General features: G+C 34.6%; 1 protein-coding gene across 6 annotated transcripts in view; it reads left to right on the top strand.

The window, feature by feature from the left end:
• The window catches only part of LOC123533205 (titin homolog), a 195,083-nt gene that overhangs the window by 71,182 nt on the left and 97,575 nt on the right, over positions 1–26,326 (top strand). For all 6 annotated transcript variants that reach the window (XM_053519533.1, XM_053519537.1, XM_053519536.1 and 3 more), the window contains exon 5: positions 17,080–17,155. In XM_053519533.1, coding sequence (XP_053375508.1) covers positions 17,080–17,155 — 76 coding nt within the window. The remainder of the gene's footprint in view (positions 1–17,079; positions 17,156–26,326) is intronic.

The following is a 26,326-nucleotide window of genomic DNA, read 5'->3' as shown; positions in this document are numbered from 1 at the left end:
TGCGCAAGAACCAGGTCCCTAGGTCTAAGGTCAAGGTCACACTTAGAGGTCAAAGGATACAAGAAAGAAAACTTTGTCCGGAGCATATCTTCTTCATGCATGGAGGGATTTTGATATAACTTGGCACAAATGTTCACCACCACAAGGCGAAGTGTCATGCGCAAGAACCAGGTCCCTAGGTCTAAGGTCAAGGTCACACTTAGAGGTCAATGGATACAAGAATGAAAACCTTGTCCGGAGCATTTCTTCTTCATGCATAGAGGGATTTTGATATAACTTTGCACAAATGTTCACCATCACGAGGCGAAGTGTCATGCGCAAGAACCAGGTCCCTAGGTCAAAGGTCAAGGTCACACTTAGAGGCCAAAGGTCAGATACAAGAATGACTTTGTCCGAAGCATTTCTTCTTCATGCATGGACGGATTTTGATGTAACTTGGCACAATTATACACCATCATGAGACGAAGTGTCATGCGAAGTTCCCTTCTTTAGAATTACTTCCCTTTGTTGTTACTATAAATAGCTTATATTGTAACTTTTTCATTACTAGTCGTAGGGAAAAATCGAGACCACTTTTCAGTAGTACAACATGCATGCTACATCCAATTATGAGGTGTATTTTGACCAATCTCTACCTGGTTAAGATTTTTGTGCGGACTTACAATTTTTTTATGGATTTTTTTTTTTTTTTTTTTTTTAGATTATCTTCCCATAGTTGTTACTATAAATAACTTATATTGTAACTTTTTTATAATTGACCGTAGGGAAAAAACAAGACCACTTTTCTGTGGTACAACATAGATGTTACTTTCAAATTTTAGGTGTATTTTAATGTATCTCTACCTGATAAGGAGTTTTTTTGTGGTCTTAGAAAAACAAATGACTTACAATGATTACTAAACAACCACAAAATTAAAATTCCATTTGCAAATACAGGTGCTAGAGTAAAGAAATTTGCTGTGACGGGCGTATATTGTGACATTCTGGCACTCTTGTTTTATATTTATCCTGTAGAGAGAGTTCAGTTTTAGGATTTTTCGACGTTGTCTTAGTAATTTTAATTATGAATAGAATGAAGATTTCGTAAAATGGCATGATTTTAAAGGGTTTACTCATTTTTAGCTCTGATTTAAAAAAAAAATCTACACAGTATTGTTGTAACTTGATTCTCAGAGTCGGCGTCATGTAGCATTGGTTAAAATGTTTGTTTAGGTCAACCTTTTCTCAAAAACTATCAGAGCTACAGCTTTGAAACTTTGCACACTTTATATCATCATTGAGGGACTTTGTAGGGCAGGAACCATAACTCTAACCTTCATTTTGTCAGAATTATGGACCTTTTTGTACTTAGCAAATTTGAATTTCTTGGTTAAAATCTTTGTTTAGGTCACCTTTTCTCAAAAACTATAAGAGCTACAGCTTTGAAACTTTGCACAATTGTTTATCATCATTATGGACTTTGACTAAGCTGCATCTTGTCAGAATTATGGCCTTTTAAGCTCACCTGTCACATAGTGACAGGGTGAGCTTTTGTGATCGCCCTTCATCCATCGTCCTTCTGTCCATCCACAATTTCTTGTGAACATGATAGAGACCACATTTTGCAAGCAATTTTGATCAAACTTGTACAAAACTTGTATTGGCATGATATCTCGGTTCCTTTTGAAAACTGATCCCATCATGGGTTCTAGAGTTATTGCCCCTTAAAGGGCCAGAATTTGCTATTTTTGTGCGTCAGCAATTTCTTGTCTGCACGATAGTGGTTTCATTTATGATTTTATTTTACCCAAACTTGCACACAACTTGTATCATCATAAGATCTTGGTTCCTTTCTTGAACTGGCCATATACCATTATGGGTTCCAGAGTTATGGCCCCTGAAAGGCCAGAATTAGCTGTTTTGACCTTGTCTGCACAATAGCAGCTTCATTTATGATTTGATTTTAATTAAACTTGCACACAACTTGTATCACCATAAAATCCTGGTTTCTTTCTTGAACTGGCCAGATTCTATTATGGGTTCCAGAGTTATGGCCCCTGAAAGGGCCAGAATTTGCTATTTTGACCTTGTCTGCACAATAGCAGCATCATTTATGATTTGAATTTATTCAGACTTGCACAAAACTTGTGTCACCATAAGATCTTGTTCCTTTCTTGAACCGGCCAGATCCCATAATGGGTCATCTGGGGTAAAAAACTAGGTCATCAGGTCAAATCAAAGGAAAAGCTTGTTAACACTCTAGAGGCCACATTTATGACTGTATCTTCACGAATCTTTGTCAAAATGTTCATCTTGATGATCTTTAGGTCAGATTCGAATCTGGGTTAGGTGGGGTCAAAAACTAGATCACCAGGTCAAATCAAAGGAAAAGCTTGTTAACACTCTAGAGGCCACATTTAAGACTGTATCTTCATGAATCTTGGTCAGAATGTTAACCTTGATGTTCTTTAGGTCAAGTTAAAATCTAGGTCAAGTGGAATCAGAAACTAGGTCACTAGGTCAAGTCAAAGTAAGGCTTGTTAACACTCTAGAGGCCGTAATTATGACTATATCTTAATGAAACTTGGTCAGAATGTTAACCTTGATAATTTAAGGTAAAGGTCAAATCTGGGTCAGGTGGGGTCAGAAACTAGGTCACTAGGTCAAATCAAAGGAAAAGCTTGTCTAGAGGCCACATTTATGACCATACCATAATGAAACTGAATTAAAATTTTAATCTCGAAGATCTTAAGGTCAAGTTCAGATCTGGGTCAGGTGGGGTCAAAAACTAGGTCACCAAGTCAAATCAAAGGAAAAGCAAGTTAACACTCTAGAGGCCACATTTATGATAACATCTCTATGAAACTTGGTCAGAATGTTAATCTTGATGATCTTTAAGTCAAGTTCAAATCTAGGTCAAGTGGAATCAGAAACTAGGTCAACAGGTCAAATCAAAGGAAAAGCTTGTTAACTCTCTAGAGGTCACATTTATGACCATACCATAATGAAACTGAATTAAAATTTTAATCTTGAAGATCTTTAGGTCAAGTTTAGATCTGGGTCAGGTGGGGTCAAAAACTAGGTCACCAAGTCAAATCAAAGGAAAAGCAAGTTAACACTCTAGAGACCACATTTATGACCATACCATAATGAAACTGAATTAAAATTTTAATCTTGAAGATCTTTAGGTCAAGTTCAGATCTGGGACAAGTGGGGTCAGAAACTAGGTCACCAGGTCAAATCAAAGGAAAAGCTTGTTAAAACTCTAGTGGCCACATTTATGACTGTATCTTCATGAAACTTTGTCAGAATGTTAACCTTGATGATCTTTAGGTCAAGTTCAAACCTGGGTCATGTGGAATGTGACCTATTGACCTACTTTTTTGTTTTTTAAGATACAGCCTTGAAATTTAGAGGACATGTACAGTTTTGCACACTGATCTTAAAACTGACTTCGGTGACCATGAATGTGACCTACTGACCTACTTTGTTCAGGTGAGCCATACAGGGCCTTCAGGCCCTCTTGTTTTTGAAAACTCTCCGGTGTTCAGAAAATAGATGAAGGAAATTGGGATCGAGAAAATCATCCGTCATTTTCAGAAGTTTCCGGTTTTTTGAAGGTCTTGTATTGAGAAGTTTCAGTATGTAGGATGTTTTAGGTTGCTGTAGACACATGTTCGCAAAACTTTATACTAGACATCTTACAGAACTAAGTTTATATGGTGAAAAAACATAAATCGGTTTTGTTAGAAAAAATTCCTATTCTGTTCAAGGACTGCATTTGTAAGAAAGATATTTGGGGCAGGGGTATATATTTTTGCTTTTTATCAAACAATTTTTCTGGTATAGTAGCTGTATCAGATTTGTTACTCAAACTTTTTTTCCACATTTTAATTCCTGTCTTTTATTAAATGACCTTTTTAAGTGCATTTAGGTTGTTGTGTAAAAGGAATTGAACAAATGAGTAAAATGAAGTAAATAAGAACTCCTCAAATTGATAATAAATGTTCAACATGGTTACATGAATCCATGCAACTATCTCTCCTATGGGTAAGATACCAGACTGTCTATGAAAAGACGATATTTATTTTGTGATTTCCGAAATAATCACAGTATAGAAGAAGTCTATTATATGTTCTGTCAATGAAAAGAAGATGTTTATTTTATGACTTGCGTATGCCCTTTCTTATATCAAAGTCAATAGGTGTTGGAAAAATCTTTTATTTCTTCAGCCATTTTGTATGTTTTTATTGGGAGTTTAAAATGTTTAATAATGTAAAGTTTTTAATTCGTCAGCTATTAAGGCAATAACCAACTGGAATATTCAGTGCAATGTGTAACACAATCATTTTAAATTTGTTCAGTGTAAGATATGTCTTAAATTTGTTCAGTGTAAGATATGTCTTAAATTTGTTCAGTGTAAGATATGTCTCAGGAAAAATAGGTTTAAGTATTGGATTTAAGAAATTATAACATTTTTTAAATGGTGATGCTTTAATTAAACGTTTTCTGTACTTGGATACTGTATTATTGCAAGCTTTACCGCTCACTTGTTTTTTAATGATATAACTAAATACATTGATTTGTTTTTACTGGCAGTTCACTTGCTTCTGGTGTCAGTTTGTTGAAAATCGTCAGCTTGACCATTTTGAAAAAAAATTGGTTTAACACTTTTTCTGCTACATAGGTAACTAAATAAGTGTTAACTTTCATGATTGAAAACTGTTGGTTGGCAGTAAAATCTTCCCATTCATCAAACATGACAAAAGGTTTTAATGTGTTGGTATTTATTTAGATTATTATGAAATCCTTTTTGCAGATGATTTTTGAAAGGTATACTTTTCACTAGGCTGTAATGTTTACATTCCTTTTAAATAGTTCTATATTCGGTGTGTTACTCTGAATCTACAGATTCATCAATACATCATTGCTGATTTCACTGCTATAAAATTTCATCGATTTGATTGTCTTATTCATTTAGAATAGTTTGCCCACTTACGTGTTGGCTAATCCGAAATAAGATGTCTGCTATTTATCTTTACATTGAGATCAATAAGGAAACAACCTTTACATCACATGTTATTTTAGATAGTTATCTTTCAGTATTTAGGGGGCGAAAACATCTTACATCTTTTCATGCTTGTGTCAAACATGATCCACGCATTCCTTAAAGGATAGTTTTTGTTGGTTTAAAACATGTTTTCTTTTGTTTAGGAAAATGATAAATGTGAATATTTATGTGATGTGGTTGATAAACGTAAACAAACTTGATGATAAATCATTTTTAAGGAAACTATTTGATAGAACTTCAGTGATGGAATGTATGTTTTGCTATTTCTGTAAATAGGATACTAGTTTCTTATATCATTTTTTTTTTCAAGATTTGGAATAACTACCGGTACAGAAGAGTTGGAATAAAAAAATGCTTCAAATAATTTAAGCTTTATATTTGCTTACTCTGAAACTAACTAAGTTTGTTTAAAGTATATGAAGCTAAATAATGATGAAAAATGCCAAGAGAATCTGTCTTAGAATTAAGGAAACACTCACTTTGTGAATCTTGTATATTTTAGCTCATCTGGTGATTTATTGTCTGCTGTCCATCTAAACAACCTTTAACAACTTTCTCATGAACTGCTTCATGGATGTTCACCAAACTTGGTCTGAAGGTTTCTGGTATAGACTTTTCTTGCTTCACTATACATAGCGGCAGCTAGACATAAAGAAAATGACTACTACTTCTCATGAACCATTAGATAAGATGTTCAGTGATCCAAAATTGTCGAGAACTGCTGTGTATGAACCTTTCTCATATTTGTTTAATGTTTCTGCTGAGCTTCACCTAGGGGCTACCAGAGCTAAATTTTTTAAATTTATAACTGATTTAAAGAATGAATAGAAAAAGAAGTATTTATATTATGTAAATGTTTAATATTGACTTGGTTTTAGTCTGTTTGTATGTAGTTTAACAAATAAGTGTTCTGTCACTTTTGTATATGAGGGTTTGTACAGAAGTAATGTCACATTCTTTATGGTGCATTTATTCATTGTTATATTATTGCAGAAATGTTTGAAAATGAACGATCATTCAATTCTGACTACATATTTGAATGAGAGAAATCACATTTCTCTTGAACCTTGTGATAGATATTCACCAAACATGGGCAGTAAGTTCAAAAGGGTATGGTGCTGGGCAGTAAGTTCAAAAGGGTATGGTGCTGGGCAGTAAGTTCAAAAGGGTATGGTGCTGGTCAGTAAGTTCAAAAAGGTATGGTGCTGGTCAGTAAGTTCAAAAGGGTATGGTGCTGGGCAGTAAGTTCAAAAGGGTATGGTGCTGGGCAGTAAGTTCAAAAGGGTATGGTGCTGGGCAGTAAGTTCAAAAGGGTATGGTGCTGGGCAGTAAGTTCAAAAGGGTATGGCACTGTGCAGTAAGTTCAAAAGGGTATGGTGCTGGGCAGTAAGTTCAAAAGGGTATGGTGCTGTGCAGTAAGTTCAAAAGGGTATGGTGCTGGGCAGTAAGTTCAAAAGGGTATGGCACTGTGCAGTAAGTTCAAAAGGATATGGTGCTGGGCAGTAAGTTCAAAAGGATATGGTGCTGGGCAGTAAGTTCAAAAGGGTATGGTGCTGGTCAGAAAGGGTTCAAAAGGGTATGGTGCTGGCAGTAAGTTCAAAAGGGTATGGTGCTGGGCAGGTAGGGTTAAAGGGTTGGGCTGGCAGTAAGTTCAAAAGGGATGGCCTGTGCAGAAGTTCAAAAGATATGGTGCTGGCAAGTTCAAAGTTATGGCATGTGCAATTAAAAAATTCAAAAGGGTATGGTGCTGGGCAGTAAGTTCAAAAGGGTATGGCACTGTGCAGTAAGTTCAAAAGGGTATGGTGCTGGGCAGTAAGTTCAAAAGGGTATGGTGCTGTGCAGTAAGGTCAAAAGGGTATGGTGCTGTGCAGTAAGTTCAAAAGGGTATGGTGCTGGTCAGTAAGTTCAAAAGGGTATGGTGCTGTGCAGTAAGGTCAAAAGGGTATGGTGCTGTGCAGGTGGGTGACTTAGGCATGTTTGGGCCTTTTGTTATTTCTGTACATAAGACTGCCTAAGAAAAAGAGAAGTAAGATCCAGTATGATCTGGCAACTCTTCAGAATGTTATTGATGATGTTTTACAAACCCTTGGAAATATAACACAAAATCATTATTTAATTGCTCTTTTATTGATACATAGAGCTCAGGCATATCATTGATTCCTGAATATTCAATAAATAATTAATGATGTGTTATTTATTGGATAGTTCAAATGATGATAATTCAGGTCTTGTCAAAGAAATTGGGGATGAAAATAATTCTATACCTTGACTGCTAAATTAGGCTGCCATATTTACAAATACTTGGCTAGTGTTTGCATTAAAGGCAGGTCTATCATTGTATCGGATTAAATCTTTAATACTTTGGTAGCAAAATGATACATTTTCTCTGTCATATTTTAGATATGTATTTATCATGATTCCATTTTGTGGTAAATATGTGAAAGAAAATAATAAAAGTGTGTAAATTATGAATAAAATGTTAGTATTCTACAGAGACTGGGTGCATGCATTAATCAAATGATAACACCAGATGTAAGGACAGCCCGGACAATTGTAAGAATGTTCAGCAGATGCTAAATATTATCATAATATTTTGTTGAAATCCACATATTCAAACATTTTCTTAAATCCCTATTTAGACTTTATTGCAGATATAATATCCTTTAAATACATGTGTCATTGTACTTTTTGAAAATAAGATATTATAACACTCGATTTGTTTTCATACAGTGATATTAGAATTTTCTAGATGATAAGTACTTGGGGAATTAGATAAGGATGATGATTTTTGTATGGTTTCCTGTAGGTGTTAAGGGATAAAAAAGAAAAGAAAAGTCATTGTATGTACATGTAATCAGGGCATTGATATGATAAATAGCTTACAAAGTAATCCTTAATTGATACAATACAAATATTTATGAAGACATACAAAATTACATTTTTACAGTTACTGTATCTATAAATGAAATTACCTGAATGTTATATAATTTTCTAATACTAAACAGAATTTACACATCAAGTATAAAAATTAGTGAAAATCGAGATTATTGAGGCAGCATCAAGGATGTGATCATCACAGAGTGCTCGTGATCATTTTGAAGTTCAGTATCTGGGAATATTTACTATATTTTAGAATTTTATATGTTTTTATGGACATATGTTTACACATAAAATGTGACAGGATTATAAAAGTGAAATGAACTGATAAAAATAACTTAAAAAGTAGTAGTGACAGATAGAAAGAAAACATAATGTATTTTCAACGCAGACTTAGTTTGGAATATTCGTTGGTGCCTTTACCAGATAAGTTCCAACTGGACACAACAACAAAGGTAAGTTTATGTTTTGGTTTACTTGAAAATGAGGTTGAAATTGATGCAATAGCTGGTATGAGGTAAATAATGGTACAACATTTGAAGTTGAAAATAAGGACCAGGTGCAGGTTTCACATAGCCTGCTTATGACCAAGTTTGGCATAAGGTGTTTCAGAAGCCTGTTTAAAAGAGAGTTAGAAGTAAATAGGAGTAAGGTGTTTTAAAGAATTTTACTTTGGACAAAGTTAGAAGTTTAGTGTAAGGAGTTCATGAGGAAGCCTATTTAGCACATAGTTACAATGTAGGAACAAGATGTTTCATGAAGTCTACTTAGGACAATGTTTAGTTAGAAATTAGGTGTAAAGTGTTTGGTGAAAACCATATTAAGTAGATTCCAGGCTATCAGTTCGCCTAGAGTTTTATATAGTTATATCCATGAAAGAAATGTTATTAAAAAAAATTGTGATATTATGACGGTGCATTTCAGCTTTTAAAGAAGATTGTACTGTAAATGTTTTATGTTTAGACAGTTTGGGGGCTAATGTTCTAGACCACAATTATTGTCCTTTGTTCCATGGACACATTTTCTAATTTATTCCTTTTTTAGGATATAAATACAATTCAAGATATAAGTTATTACAAATTTTGCAAGATTAGTACATGTCTAAACTAATTCAGGACACATCAATTTCATCGTACGGTCGATTCTATTACCATAACCAGCATTGTTACTGGTTATAGTCAGTCGATTGAAAATATGATATCTAAATATCATTTGGTGCTTCCTGTGTATTCTTCTACTAGAAAAATTTTAATGAATATGTTTTTCATAATATTTTCATCAGTTTTTCCGGGCGTAGTGTTGCTCCCTATTCCCATGTCTGTCTGGGACACAGAGGACTTGAATACTTGTAACACTAAGGTGAAAAGGGTCAGGTTTCAATATCAGCAGATCCATAAAGTTATCACGGAGTAATGAAAAATTGGTAATATCGGCCATTGATAATCTATATCCTATCTACCCGGGATAGGATCTATTGAAAATTACCCAATTATAAAGATAAATCGAACAAGTAATTGTAAATAACTGCTGGCCATTGGGGTCATTGGTAAACTTTATTTTCATTTATGTTCGTCATTTTTCAGAATTGTATTGAAATTAGTACGGACTGACACAGCTGACATTTGACTTACATGTATAATTGTATTATTGAAAAATGATATATCATATATCTTCACCTTGAAATTTAAATTCAGATGTTTGATTGATAGGAAATGTGACAATTATGTTAAATGTTTCACTAATGTTGAACCAAATCAGTTAGGAATATATGATATTAAAGTCCTTTCGTAAATCCTTTTTTGACAAGACAAAATCATATTTAAGCAAAGACTTCGTCAAACACAGCTTCTTGAAATTATTTCTATAGCAATTTAAACAAATAATAAAAATGAAAGTGCTTGTTATAGATGATAGCTTATCCATTTTTTTTATACGCCCATTTGAAAAACGGGATATGTTATGGGAACGCCCCTGGCGGGCGGGCGGCGTCCACAGACTTTGTCCGGAGCATATCTTCTACATGCATGGAGGGATTTTAATGAAACTTGGCACAGTTGTTCAGTGTGTCATGCGCAAGAACCAGGTCTCTAGGTCTAAGGTCAAGGTCACACTTAGAGGTCAAAGGTCAAATTCAAGAATGACTTTGTCCGGAGCATATCTTCTTCATGCATGGAGGGATGTTGATGAAAGTTGGCACAATTGTTCATCATCATGAGACGGAGTGTCATGCGCAAGAACCAGGTCCCTAGGTCTAAGGTCAAGGTCACACTTAGAGGTCAAAGGATACAAGAATGAAAACTTTGTCCGGAGCATTTCTTCTTCATGCATAGTGGGATTTTGATATAATTTGTCACAAATGTTCACCACCATAAGGTGGAGTGTCTTGCACAAGAACCAGGTCCCTAGGTCTAAGGTCAAGGTCACAATTAGAGGTCAAAGGATACAAGAATGAAAACTTTGTCTGGAGCATTTCTTCTTCATGCGTAGAGGGATTTTGATATAACTTGTCCTAAATGTTCACCACCATGAGGCCGAGTGTCATGCGCAAGAACCAGGTCTCTAGGTCTAAGGTCAAGGTCACACTTAGAGGTCAAAGGATACAAGAATGAAAACCTTGTCTGAAGCATTTCTTCTTCATGCATAGAGAGATTTTGATATAACTTGACACAAATGTTCACCATCATGAGACGGAGTGTCATGTGCAAGAACCAGGTCCTTAGGTCTAAGGTCAAGGTCACACTTAGAGGCCAAAGGTCAGATACAAGAATGACTTTGTCTGAAGCATTTCTTCTTCATGCATGGAGGGATTTTGATGTTACTTGGCACAGTTATACACCATCATGAGAGGAAGTGTCATACGCAGTCCTTTCTTCAGAATTACTTCCCTTTGTTGTTACTATAAATAGCTTATATTGTAACTTCTTCATTACTAGTCGTAGGGAAAAATCGAGACCACTTTTCTGTAGTACAACATGCTACATCCAATTTTGAGGTGTATTTTGACCAATCTCTACCTGTTAAAGATTTTTGTGTGGACTTACAATATTTTGGGGGATTTTTTTTTTTTTTTAAAGATTAACTTCCCTTCCAAGACCACTTTTCTGTGGTACAACATAGATGTTACTTTCAAATTTTAGGTGTATTTTAAAGTCTCTCTACCTGGTAAGGAGTTTTTGTGGACTTAGAAAAACAAAAGACTTACCATGATTACTAAACAACCACAAAATTAAAATTCATTTGCTATACAGCAGCTAGAGTAAAGAACTTTGCTGTGACGGGCGTATTTTGTGACATTCTGGCACTCTTGTTTAATAATCAAAAATGATTGTTACGACAGTCATATAATATTATACAGCTAATATGCATTTAACCACAGTGTTTTAACTGGAGAAGAAGCCATTTTAATCTTTGTCCAAAATCAGGCCATTTTAGTGCTGTTTCATTTCTTTATAAGATCTGAAGATTGATCCAAATCACCTGAAGAGGTACTCCAGATATATCTGCAGGAAAGCATTTATTATGTATGTGTAAATAAATGTTGAAAAGCCATAGAGTATTTCAACTGACCCTTCCATATTTGGTTAGTGGATTTTCATTGTAGTCATTATAAAAATTATGGACCTGTTACTTGAAAAGGTAAATAATGACATGCATAAATCACATTTTAGCTAAGTATACTTACAATACCAGAAAGATTAACTTAATAAATTGTGAAACCCATTAACATTTTAAAATTTGGGCAGTGTGAAAATAATATAGTCAGCACTATTTAATGAATTTGTTGTAACATGAAGTTCTTCTTTTATTGTGAGGGCGTAATTTAATAATGTGCTTTGATATAATTACAGTTAGTAATTAAACTATTTCTACACATTTCTTTATCATTCATCTCTTCAAAATTGCACATAAAACATAACCCGACATTCAGTAACAGCTACGAAAGCAAAGCGAGGTTGACTATAAAAAACTCGAATTTCGTCTTATACGAATTCTTGATAATTCCAATAGATATAGAATAAAATTAGTGCAAAAATCGACAGCACTGCATCTTACGTAACTTTTAGCATGAAATTAAAAGTAGAACATGTTATCAGCAGACAATCATTATGTTGTTTGATTATTTCTTCCCCATTTGATACCTCGGCATGTGTGAATTACTGCGCATGCGCAATGCTATCTTCATGCCCCGTTAAGACAGAAAGTTGTTTTGTAAACGCAGATGAGTTATCATCAAAGACCCAAACATTATACAGCCTTATAAAATAGTTGTTTGTTGTAGACATGAAGAACAAACATCTAAATGATCTAGATGAAACAGTTACATGAATAACAACGAAATAAAGCGGATATTACATGTGTCCGGAAACTGTTCCTGTCCGGAAAATGGTTCCCAACCAGTATACCTAATTTGTAGAATGATATAAATAAAACTGTAGGAGACTTGAAACCAGAATTACTTCCCATTAAAGTTTGATTGTAAGAGATAATTTGATCTACCTTTATTTCAATTATTTTCTACAATACATTACGTGGAAATGAATAAAATTCAACAACCATGCATACTGTTTTTAGTACACTTTTTTACCAAAGAAGTCTAAAATGGTAGTTAGAAGCTTCAGCATTAAGAAGATAGTGCTGGGACTCAGGTCAGCCTGGTGTCAGTATAATGTGACTTTTTGGGCATTGTAGATACTGTCGTTTATATGGCTAAAAATTGTCAAAAAAGATGCTATATATAAACTAAAAATGTTATTACATTTAAGGCAGTTGACAAAACTGTATAACCCTAACCTGTAGAGGACTTTGTATTGCCTGGCAATACTTCTTTCACGTATCTGATTGTTTCAATGAAAATGCAGAGGCAGCGGTGGAATAAAATAACTTTTTCTTATAAGACCACGTTTATACAGTGTGTATTTGAATATTAAATATTAATTATTTTTTCGCCTAAATGAAAGTTCAAAACTAAAATATGTAAAAACTTGATCCCAATATGAGATGAAAGAAAACCATATGTAATGTTCATAGCTTAATTGGATTTTGTTACCTTTTTTGTAAATCATAAGTCAAACAGTGATAAACCTGTTAGATGCTTCACTTGAAACTTTTATCATAGATTTAACAAACGACTTCTGTCCAAATATTACCCCAAAAGGGTTTGAAATTAAAATTCCTACCAAAGTTCTGCTAATATTTATTTAAGGCTTTTAAGTAAGGATTTTCTAGCAGGTGGAGTGTGATATTTTGAATAACATTGCATAAAGACAGCCAGAATTATGGCAATGAATATGTAAGAGTTTAATTTTTCTGTGGTAATATTATTGTATTTACACTAATGATTAACACTTAAAAAACTTTTATTCTTTATTGTCTCTCATTGACATTGACTGTAGCTGCTAAGTCGTAAATACATATACACACAATTATATATAATTACTTAAGTATTGCACAGTATTATGGCGTTTTGAAATGTAAACAAACAAAAGAATATCATAAGTTTGAGTCTATACGTAACGTTTCCAATTTTAACACTTAAATTCATCGTTGGCTGAGCGGTAACATGCTTCGTCTTGTAGTTTTTCGTTGTTAGTTCGATTCCCGGACCCATTTATTTTTTTTAATTTTAAAGTGTTTATTGTTCAACAGAATTCAATGAAGACCTCTCAGTTTAGTTAATTTAGTTAACCGAAATATGTCATCATAATATACTGTCATGTAATTATGTTTAAACACACTTCCTTTAAATAATATGATAATGATGTATAATGTTTTTGATTTTAAAGCACAACAGGATGATTTTAAATTTTATGACAGTCATATACCCCACTATAAAAAGCATTGCCCGGCCTACTTTAATTTTGGTATTGATTAATTGAAAGAAACTGGGCCAACTTTATATGAAAATAAGAACAAAACAATGAATAAGAAACAGTTCAAGAACAAACCTACGTAAAGTATGTAAAGAAAAAAAAATCAAAAAAAATCATTGGACTGATGTGAGATTTGAACTGTCAAAATTATCACTACAAAATGATCACAGTTCCATCCATTCATCCCCTGTGCCATCATGCGCCAGCTATTGATTAACATCCTTATGAATTAATTATAATTTGTGTTTTAAGGTAGTTCTGCACGTTTGGATCAAACTTTTTTCTACAATGTAGAATTTAATAAAACTCTGATTTTTAAAACTTCAGAATATACTTAGAAAATTCAGCAAATAAAAAAGATAGGGTCGTGTGCTTGATTTTTAACTCACCTGAGCACAAAGTGCTCAAAGTGAGCTTTTGTGATCGCCCTGTGTCTGTCATCGTCCGTCCGTCATCCATCCGTCGTCCGTCATCAACAATTTGAGACTGTTAACACTCTAGAGGTCACAATTTTGGCCCAGTCTTAATGAAACTTGGTCAGAATGTTACCCTCAATAAAATCTTGAATGAGTTTGATATTGGGTCATCTGGGGTCAAAAACTAGGTCACCAGGTCAAATCAAAGGAAAAGCTTGTTAACATTCTAGAGGTCACAATTTTGGCCCAATCTTAATGAATCTTGGTCAGAATGTTACCCTCAATAAAATCTTGGAGGAGATCGATATTAGGTCATCTGGGTTAAAAAACTAGGTCACCAGGTCAAACCAAAGGAAAAGCTTGTTAATACTCTAGTGGTCACAGTTTTGGCCCAATCTTAATGAAACTTGGTCAGAATGTTACTCTCAATAAAATCTTGGACAATTCGATATTGGGTCATCTTGGGTCAAAAACTAGGTCACCAGGTCAAATCAAAGGAAAAGCTTGTTAACACTGTAGAGGCCACATTTATGACTTTATCTTCATGAAACTTAGTCAGTATGGTAATCTGACCCAATCTTTATGAAACTTGGTTAGAATGTTTGTCTTGATGATATATAAATCTGGTATAATATAATAATGATAATAATGATCTTTAGGTCAAGTTTGAAAGTGGGTCATGTGGGGTCAAAAACTAGGTCAGTAGGCCAGATCAAAGGGAAAGCTTGTGAACACTCTTGAGACCACATTTGTGACCCAATCTTTATGAAACTTGGTCAGAATGTTAGTCTTGATGATCTCTAGATCAAATTTGAAACTGGGTCATTTGGGGTCAAAAACTAGGTCAGTAGGCCAGATCAAAGGAAAAGCTTGTGAACACCCCAGAGGCCACATTTGTGACCCAATCTTTATGAAACTTGGTCAGAATGTTTGTTTGGATGACCTTTAGGTCAAGTTTGAAACTAGGTCATGTGCGATCAAAAACTAGGTCAGTAGGCCAGATCAAAGGAAAAGCTTGTGAACACTCTAGAGGCCGCATTTGTAACCCTAACTTTCTGAAACTTGGTCAGAATGTTATTCTTGATGATCTTTAGGTCAGGTTTGAAACTGAGTCATGTTGGGTCAAAAACTAGGTCAGTAGGCCAGATCAACTCTGGTGAGCAATATATAGGGCCATCATGGCCCTCTTGTTTAACATGTCAGATGTTTTAATCTTTAGAAAGATAGTAACAGTGCCATTGTAATAAATTTACTTACAGGTTGCTGTTAAATTCATAAAAGGATTTTCATTTCCGTACGCCAAATCCAGGCTTTATTCTACAGAAAATAATGTTCTTTTGAAAACTTAATAAGTATTATGTAACATTTTGAGTCTGCAAGCTGTAGAGATTAAGGTAGTCATCTAAAGCACATCTGTAACCTGTATCAGATTAATTAAGTGTTCTAAAGCACACCAGGTCCTGCAAACTTTAGAGACTGATTTAGTCATCTAAAGTATGTCTGCAAGCTGAAGAGATTAATTTAGTCATTTAAAGTATGTCTGCAAACTGTAGAGATTAATTTTTGTCATCTTAAGTATGTCTGCAAGTTGTAGAGATTAATTTAGTCATCTTAATGCATTTGCTTAGAGATTAATTTTGTCATCTAAAGTACATCAGCAAGCTGTAGAGATTAATTTAGTCATCTAAAGTATGTCTGCAAACTGTAGAGACTGATTTAGTCATCTAAAGTATGTCTGCAAGCTGTAGAGATTAATTTAGTCATCTAAAGTATGTCTGCAAACTGTAGAGATTAATTTAGTCATCTAAAGTATGTCTGCAAACTGTAGATACTGGTTTAGTCATCTAAAGTACGTCTGCAAGCTGTAGAGATTAATTTAGTCATCTAAAGTATGTCTGCAAACTGTAGAGAATAATTTTTGTCATCTTAAGTACGTCTGCAAGTTGTAGAGATTAATTTAGTCATCTTAATGCATTTGCTTAGAAATTAGTTTTGTCATCTAAAGTACATCGGCAAGCTGTAGAGATTAATTTAGTCATCTAAAGTATGTCTGCAAACTTTAGAGACTGATTTAGTCATCTAAAGTACGCTGCAAACTGTAGAGATTAATTTAGTCATCTAAAGTATGTCTGCAAACTGTAGAGATTTATTTTGTCATCTTAAGTACGTCTGCAAGTTGTAAAGATTAATTTAGTTATCTTAGTGCATTTGCTTAGAGATTAATTTTGTCATCTAAAGCACTTCTGCAAATTGTAGAGACTAATTTAGTCATCTAAAGCACTTCTGCAAGCTGTAGAGATTAATTTAGTCATCTAAGTGCATGCATTTGCATAGAGATTAATTTGGTCATCTGAAGCACTTCTGCAAGCTGTAGAGATTAATTTAGTCACTTAAAACACAACTTAAGGTTGTAGAGTTAATTGTTGTCTAAAGCACGTCTAAGCAGAGATTAATTTAGTCATCTAAAACACATATGCAAACTGTAGAGATAAATTTAGTCACCTAATTAAGCACCTATGCAGGGTGTAGAGATTAATTTGGTCACCCAAAGCACATTTGTAAGCAGATGAGATGAATTCAGTGTTCTAAAGCACATCAGTCTGTTACTTGAATTGTTTAATCTAATAGCATCCTACCATGCTTAGACTGATCTAAAGCCTTTTTGCTCCATATTGTAAAAGCACAGTCAGTGCTGCCCTACAGCACATACTATCATAATACTCTAAGTCAATTCCCGATAGATGCTGTCTTTGCAGCCAGTATTATATAAATATTTAGAAAATTTATGTTTCTCAATTTCAAAACTCTATAGAGTCCTTGTGATGGTAAAGCAGTAAATAAAGTGTCAACATTTTGTTAATTTCAGTTGAGTGAGACAGAAGACTATGATGAGAAGAAGAAAATCCGGTTAGCACTGAGACAACTTCGTCAGCAGAATAGAGGTGGGTTAAAACGTTGTTATATCTGTAATGTAGTCCTTGGTCCATATCTAAGGTGTTCTGTTCTGTTCTGTTTTGAAATCATGGTTCCTGCTTGTACAAAATAGGGAAGGAAATGACGTCATGTTAAACAACAACAGGACTTACTGATTTTGCGAATGTTCTAGAAATTTAAATTAAGTCAGTACATCCTAACCTTCTTTAGCTTGTTTTGGAGAACACTGGTAGCATTTTGAGTTCAGAGAACACTGGTAGCAGTTTGAGTTCAGAGAACACTGGTAGCATTTTGAGTTCTAGGTAAGATTTGGTGTGACAACATTCTTATATGTTTCTTAGCCAGTATTACTGGGTAGTCTCTGAGAGCACACTTTGAGTACCAGATGACTGTTTTCACATGGCTTAATTTTTGCTATTTTTACAATGGCTACAAATAAAAGATAAAATGGCTGAAATCTTTCCAATTTCTGCTCAGTCAGTCCACCTTTACAGTTCTCCAGATTATTGCAAGTGCTGGTATAAATTCCAGAAACAATAAAAATGTTTTCAAATTCAGTTTTCAATTTTGTACATTCTGGTTAATAAATATAAGATATTTGCAGTAGTAGTCCTCATTTATTTGTCTATTTTGCTGTACAAGCAAATTTGTACATACAGGGGACAGAATAAATTACACAGTATTTGCTCAGCAAAATGTATGTAACCATGTTTTAAAGTGATTTGTTGAGAAAGGAATCTTACATTCCACTGAAACATTTTTGTGATAAATTTATCAAAGATAAAATTGACATATATGACTATATAATTTACATAGAATACCTCAAAATACCTACGGAAATACCCTTTTCCTGTGGTATTAAATTGCTGTCTCTACCAGCAAAGGCTAATTTTAACAACAAAAAACTCCTTGAAACAGTATTGTAAAAGAATGTTAATATGGTTTATGTATATCTCCTGCATTTTACAACTTCATCTCTTTAACCACTATACGGATCTTCATCAAACTTGATCTGTAGAATTCTTGTAAGGTCTTCTCTCAAGTTTGTTCAGTTGGGGCACTTGGCCCCTTTCAGGGGCAACAAGAACGAAAAATAGAGATATCTTTATACAGCTTTTTCTGAATAGCAGCTTGACGGATCTTCGTCAAACTTAGTCTGTAGTATCATTTTCTGGTCCTCTCTCAAGTTTGTTCACCTTCTTCTCATGAACTGAGCGATGGATTTCCATAAACTTGGTATTTAGAATCATTCTAAGGTCCTCCTTAAAATTTGTTTAAATGGTCCAGCACTTGACCTGTTTCATGTTTTTATATGCTACACGGATATTACCATCCACGATTCAGTGTGTTATTTATATATTCAAGGTCAAATAGAGGAGGTCAGGTGAGCGACTTAGGGCCGTCATGTTTTTAGTGATAAGGCATTGAATAGTCAAGAGTTATTGTCCTCCAACAACTTTTGTTGAACTTTATTATTAATTGACTACTGCTGTTCAGAATATGTATATGATATTGTTCATAAGACATGGGAGAGGCTGTCTATAGTAATTGCTCAAATTTTAAATATGAATTTTGCCATCACTTTGACTGCTTATAATCTAATTTTCAAAGAAAACATAATTAAACAAATTTTTTTTAGCTAAGTTCGATAAAAGTTTAAAATAGATATTTATGCGAGGGGAGGTAATTAAGCACAAACCTTGAATATTTTACTTCTTTTTAGCTCTTCAGTTCAGGTTGAGCTATTAGTATAGGCGGATGGTCTGGCATCCATAGTCCGTCTCATAAACATCACCACTGAAACTACTGGTCAGAGTTACACCAAACTTGGCCTGTAGCATCCTGGTAAGGTCCTCTCTCAAGTTTGTTCAAATGGTTCTGCTTAAATGATATTAGGGGCTGCCGGAGCTAAAAATAGAAATACGTTTAAATAACATCTCGTTATTAACAGCCTGATCTAAGATCATCACCTAATTTGGTCAGATATATCCTTGTACAGTCCCTTTGAAGTTTTTTCAAATGATTCCACATGACTTGTTTTAGGGGCCGCTAGAGCTAAAAATAGAAAACCTTTAAATGACTTCTTCTCATGAACTGCAAAATGGATAATCACCTAACTTGGTCTGTAGCATCCTTGTATGATCCTCTCTCACATTTGTTAGCCCACCATCATGATGATGGTGGGCTATTAAAATCACTCTGCGTCCGTGGTCCGTCCGTCCGTCATTCCGTCCGTCCGTCCGTCCGTCCGTCCGTCCGTTAACAATTTCTCGTTATCGCATCTCCTCAGAAACTACTGGGGGGATTTTGACCAAACTTTGTCAGAATGATGTATTGGTACCCTAGTTGTGTCCCCCTGAAAATCAGACTGGTTCAACAATTTATGAGTGAGTTATGGCCCTTTGTTTATTTCTATAATTTATATAGATTTATATAGGGAAAAACTTTGAAAACCTTCTTGTCCAAAACCACAGAGCCTAGGGCTTTAATATTTGGTATGAAGCATCATCTAGTGGTCCTCTACCAAGATGATTCAAATTATTTCTCTGGGGTCAAATATGGCCCCGCCCTGGGGGTCACATGGTTTATATAGACTTATATAGGGAAAAACTTTGAATAATCTCTTGTCCAAAACCACAGGGCCTAGGGCTTTGATATTTTGTATGTGACATCATCTAGTGGTCTTCAACTAAGATTGTTCAAATTATACCCCTAGGGTCAAATATGGCCCCGCCCTGGGGGTCATATGGTTTACATAGACTTATATAGGGAAAAACTTTGAAAATCTTCTTGTCCAAACCACAAAGCCTAGGGCTTTGATACTTGTAATGTAGCATCATCTAGTGGTTCTCTACCAAGTTTGTTCAAATTATCCTCCTAGGGCTAAATATGGCCCCGCCCCGGGGGTCACATGGTTCATATAGACTTATATAGGGAAAAGCTTTTAAAATGTTCTTGTCAGTAACTACAACATTCAAACTTGGACCACATGTATATTTTTGAGTGGCAAGATGAACCTTGACATGAGTTGACCTTGATTTTGACCTAGTGACCTACTTTCACATTTCTGTAGCTACAGCCTTCAAATTTGGACCACATGCATAATTTTGTGCACTGGAAAAAACTTTGACCTTTATTTTGACCTAGTGACCTACTTTCACATTTTTGAAGGTACAGGCATCAAATTTGGACCATATGCATAGTTTTGTGTTTCAAAATGAAATTTGACATTGATTTTGACTTAGTGACCTACTTTCACATTTCTCAAGCTACAGCCTTCAAATTTGGACTACTTGCATAGTTTTGTGTACCGAAAAAAACTTTGACCTTGACATTGACCTAGTGACCTACTTTCACATTTTTGAAGGTACAGGCTTCAAATTTGGACCACATGCATAGTTTTGTATTCTGAAATAAAATTTGACCTTGATTTTGACCTAGTGACCTACTTTTACATTTCTCAAGCTACAGCCTTCAAATTTGGACCACTTGCATAGTTTTGTGTACTGAAATGACCTTTGACCTTTACATTGACCTAGTGACCTACTTTCACATTTTTAGCTCACCTGAGCAATGCTCAGGTGAGTTTTTCTGATCGCTCAATGTCCGGCGTCCGTCGTCCGTCGTCTGTCATCTGTCGTCTGTCGTCTGTCGTCCGTCGTCTGTCAACATTTAGCTTGTGTATGCGATAGAGGCTGTATTTTTCAATTAATCTTCATGAATATTGGTCAGAATGATAACCTTGATGAAATCTAGGCCGAGTTCGAAAATGGGTCATCTCGGGTCAAAAACTAGGTCACTAGGTCAAATCAAAGAAAAACCTTGTGTATGCGATAGAGGCTGTATTTTTCATTTAATCTTCATGAATATTGGTCAGACTGATAACTTTGATGAAATCTAAGCTGAGTTCGAAAATGGGTCATCTCGGGTCAAAAACTAGGTCACTAGGTCAAATCAAAGAAAAACCTTGTGTATGCGATAGAGGTGGTATATTTTCAATTAATCTTCATGAATATTGGTCAGAATGATAACCTTGATGAAATCTAGGCCGAGTTCGAAAATGGGTCATCTCGGTCAAAAACTAGGTCACTTGGTCAAATCAAAGAAAAACCTTGTGTATGCGATAGAGGCTGTATTTTTCAATTTTTCTTCATGAATATTGGTCAGAATGATAACCTTGATGAAATCTAGGCCGAGTTCGAAAATGGGTCATCTCGGGTCAAAAACTAGGTCACTAGGTCAAATCAAAGAAAAACCTTGTGTATGCGATAGAGGCTGTATTTTTCATTTAATCTTCATGAATATTGGTCAGAATGATAACCTTGATGAAATCTAAGCTGAGTTCGAAAATGGGTCATCTCGGGTCAAAAACTAGGTCACTAGGTCAAATCAAAGAAAAACCTTGTGTATGCGATAGAGGTGGTATTTTTTCAATTAATCTTCATGAATATTGTCAGAATGATAACCTTGATGAAATCTAGGCCGAGTTCGAAAATGGGTCATCTCGGGTCAAAAACTAGGTCACTAGGTCAAATCAAAGAAAAACCTTGTGTATGCGATAGAGGCTGTATTTTTCAATTTTTCTTCATGAATATTGGTCAGAATGATAACCTTGATGAAATCTAGGCCGAGTTCGAAAATGGGTCATCTCGGATCAAAAACTAGGTCACTAGGTCAAATTAAAGAAAAACCTTGTGTATGCGATAGAGGCTGTATTTTTCAATTGATCTTCATGAATTTTGGTCAGAATGATTGCCTTGATGAAATCTAGGCCGAGTTTGAAAATGGGTCATCTCGGTCAAAAACTAGGTCACTAGGTCAAATCAAAGAAAAACCTTGTGTATGCGATAGAGGCTGTATTTTTCAATTGATCTTCATGAATTTTGGTCAGAATGATTATTTTGATAAAATCTAGGCCGAGTTCGAAAATGGGTCATCTGGGTTCAAAAACTAGGTCACTAGGTCCATATCACGTAAAAACCTTGTGTATGCGATAGAGGCTGTATTTTTCAATTGATCTTCATGAATTTTGGTCAGAATGATTGCCTTGATGAAATTTAGACCAAGTTCGAAAATGGGTCATCTCGGGTCAAAAACTAGGTCACTAGGTCAAATCAAAGAAAAACCTTGTGTATGCAATAGAGGCTGTATTTTTCAACTGATCTTCATGAAATTTAGCCAGAATGATTACCTTGATAAAATCTAGCTGATTTCGAAAATGGGTCATCTGGGATCAAAAGCTAGGTCACTAGGTCAAATCGAAGAAAAACATTGTGTATGCAATAGAGGATGTATTTTTCAATTGATCTTCATGAAATTTGGTCAGAGTGATTGCCTTGATGAAAACTAGGTCGGTTTTGAATATGGGTTATCTGAGGTCAAAAACTAGGTCACTAGGTCAAATTAAAGAAAAATCTTGTGTATGAGATAGAGACTGTTTTTTTTCAGTTGATATTTATGAAATTTGGTCAGGTTGATTGCCTAAATGAAATCTAGGTCGAATTTGAATATGGGTCATCTGAGGTCAAAAACTAGGTCACTTGGTCAAATCAAAGAAAAAACTTCTGTATGTGATAGAGGCTGTATTTTTCAGTTGATCTTCATGAATTTTGGTCAGAATGATTGCCTTGATAAAATCTAGGTCGAGTTTGAACATGGGTCATCTAGGGTCAAAAACTAGGTCATATATAAGAAAATGCTTGTTTTATCGCAAGAGACCAATTTTTTGGTCCAATCTTAATGAAAATGGTCAGAATATTTGTTTCCATGAAATCACTAGGTCAAACATGTTTTACACTGTTATGGAGTGTTTCTTAGGTGAGCGACCTAGGGCCATCTTGGCCCTCTTGTTAAGGTACAGGCTTCAAATTTGGACCACATGCATAGTTTTATATTCCGAAATAAAATTTGACCTTGATTTTGACCTAGTGACCTACTTTTACATTTCTCAAGCTACAGCCTTCAGATTTGGACCACATGCATAGTTTTGTGTACCGAAACAAACTTTGACCTTTACATTGACCTAGTGACCTACTTTCACATTTTTGAAGGTACAGGCTTCATATTTGGACCACATGCATAGTTTTGTATTCCGAAGTAAAATTTGACCTGGATTTTGACCTAGTGACCTACTTTTACATTTCTCAAGCTACAGCCTTCAAATTTGGACCACTTGCATAGATTTGTGTTGTGTACGGAAATGAAATTTGACCTTGAGCTAGTCAGTAAGTCTTGAAATTTGGAACACTCAAAAATGGCACATTGGTGGGCGCCAAGATCACTCTGTGATCTCTTGTTTAAATAGTTCTGCTTGGCCTCTTTTAGGGGCTGCCACAGTAAATAATAGAGAACTGTTCAAGTAACTTTTAATGAACTAATGATGTTCCGCAAACTTGATCAAAAGCAAGGTCTAAAGGTCACAGTCCTCTTCAGGTGAGCGAATTAGGCCCAGTATGGCCTCTTGTAGTTAGTTCTTGCCAGTACCTGAAATATAATAAATTGTGAGCAAGGGACCAACTTTTACATTATTAATGTAATACTTAAAACAGATGCATGTATTTTTGAGTATATCTTATTTGGGCTATTTTAGACTCTTTACTTGAAAGTGTTCTAATATATTTTCATTGATAAGTATTTGAAGAGTGTATGAAGTACCTAACATTAATCTTTCCACTACAAAAATATGTATTTCACTTCATAGTTTTCAATCTGTCTGTATAGAAAAATTAAAAGAGAGTTTGACGTATTTTAAATCATTGTCAAAATTTCTTTTTTCTTCCATTCTTGTATCACTAGTTATGACATACTTATATTTTATTTTAAAATATACAATTTGTGACTTCATCGGTGAAGATTTGAAAAACCAGTCTAATGATTATGCACATTTGGTGTCACAGTCCACTTGAAAATACTTAAACATTTGAAGTGCTTTAAACCTGCAGGTTATTCAACAATGGTACTCCAAAGATGTATTTAATGAACACTTACACAATCTTTAGATTTTGTGGTACTGTCTTCATTTTTAGCTCCACTATTCAAGAATAGTCTCGCAATAGTCTCGCTATTCTACTCACCCTGGCGTTGGCATTGGCATCACACCTTGGTTAAAGTTTTGCATGCAAGTACATATGGCTATCATTTAAAGGCATATAGCTTTGAAACTTATTTTTTTCTTTTTCTAGGTCAATTACCAACCTCACTGGGGAAATCCCATAACACTGAACTGTATTTTAGCCAAATTATTCCCCCTTTTGGACTCAGAAAATCCTAGTTAAAGTTTTGCATGCAAGTTACTGTCTCCAAAACTAATGCAGATATTGAATTGAAACTTCAAATGTGTCTTCGGGGTTATAGAACTAAGTGATAGCATCAAGTCCCATAACTCTGACATGCATTTTGGCCAATTATGCCCTGTTTTGGACTTAGAAAATCCTGGTTAAAGTTTTGCATGCAAGTTTCTATCTCCAGAACTAATGCAGATACTGGATTGAAACTGTGTATGTATTTTCACATTCAGGGTAATATCCCTGCTTCTGGGACAACAATTCGAATAGTCGAGCATTGGCTGTGTTACGGACAGCTCTTGTTATTGATGTCATCATTAACTGTAATGATTAGGAAGAAGAAGATAATTATCATCAGAGAGGTCTCTTTGAAATTCTTATGCATAAAAAATGTTTGCCAGTACCAAAGTATCCTACATAATTTTAAGTATAATATTGCGATGTTTGTCTTGAGCTGAAACAGACAAAAATATTGGTACAGTGCTTCCTCATAAGCTGATTTCTGTTTAGCATTTTCATGTTTTACTTTTTTGCAGTTCATCATCAACATTTCATGTCATCTTCATCCTCATCATTGTAGCTTGCATCATCATCATTGTTTGTAGTCTTCATCATTATTATTATCATCATCATCATTGTAGCTAGCATCATCAACATTATCGTCATTATTCATAGTCATCATCATCATCATCCTTGTTAATACTCTTATCATCATCATAATTTTTATTTGCTTAAAGAATTATTTTCCTTGTCAGTGTCACTATCATGGTGGACATTTTTATTCTAACCTGGAGATGACATTTTATCGTATCACCTGTTTCGGTGTCATATTTTATTTTTTCATTTATCACCAAACACTGGAGAGTAGAAATAAGTGGCACTTGAAGATATTGAAACAATCTGAAGATATGACATCCTGAAATGGGATCACAGGCCTCTAGATGTCTGGTGAGGTCTGGTTCTGTAAACAAGTGTTCCACTGTTTGTTGATGAATGGAAGTGATTTCACTTTTAAGGAGATTTTTATTTCTCATGTTTATATTCAATGTTGAAGAGACTTAGTGTTACTTTAAACAGGTAAGAGAGATTAATCAGAATTGAAAGATGGAATAAAGTTTTTGTGCAGAGTTCTCAGTATAATTAGAACATAACTTTTTTTACTTTTCCATGTTGAAAATTTCCATTCTCCATCTTGAAAGGTGATAAAATGACTAAAAATCAATGTAACAATACATTTTAAAAAACAGAACAGTGAAACATGACCGAGAGAAAGATAGATGAAACATGAAGTAAAAATGCATTTTTTTTTAAGGTTTTGAGTTGTTGACATTCTGACAATGAATTATAACAGATATATCTAATATTCAAAGCATTCAAATCAAAATGATATGAGTCATGTTTATTATGATCAGAGATTTAAAATTTTATGTTAGATAAATTTTATATCTTGTTTGATAAAAATATAGATAAACATTGTGATTGGTTACACTTCTGTATCATTTAGATACTAAAATCCCTGAATTTGATGTCCAAATAAGTGTTGTGTTTACTTGTAACAAGATTTTATCAGCTGTGGTCTTAATGGCTGAAAAACCATAAAATCGGTCACAAATTGTAGATGTACAAATGGAACATTATAGTGCAGTCTGTCATAGGTCACCATCTTTATACAGTGAAACATCAATCTGACAAAAGTTCTGATCTTCCTAAAGGTTCGATCTGATGACAGCCCATTCAAATTCATCTTTTTCACTATAATCGGATTTTCAATATTGCTACATATATTTCCGTCGATCTATTTTTATTTCAACCAATTAGACGACTCATTTCAGCAAGCTTTTGGCTAAAAGGGACTTAAATTGACTTGGATTTTGGCTGACATAAGAACATGAGATT

Source organism: Mercenaria mercenaria, chromosome 12, assembly GCF_021730395.1.
Source record: "Mercenaria mercenaria strain notata chromosome 12, MADL_Memer_1, whole genome shotgun sequence".
In the NCBI taxonomy this organism is placed as follows: domain Eukaryota; kingdom Metazoa; phylum Mollusca; class Bivalvia; order Venerida; family Veneridae; genus Mercenaria; species Mercenaria mercenaria.
Note: the sequence above shows the minus strand (reverse complement) of the source record. Positions and strands in the feature narration are given on the sequence as shown.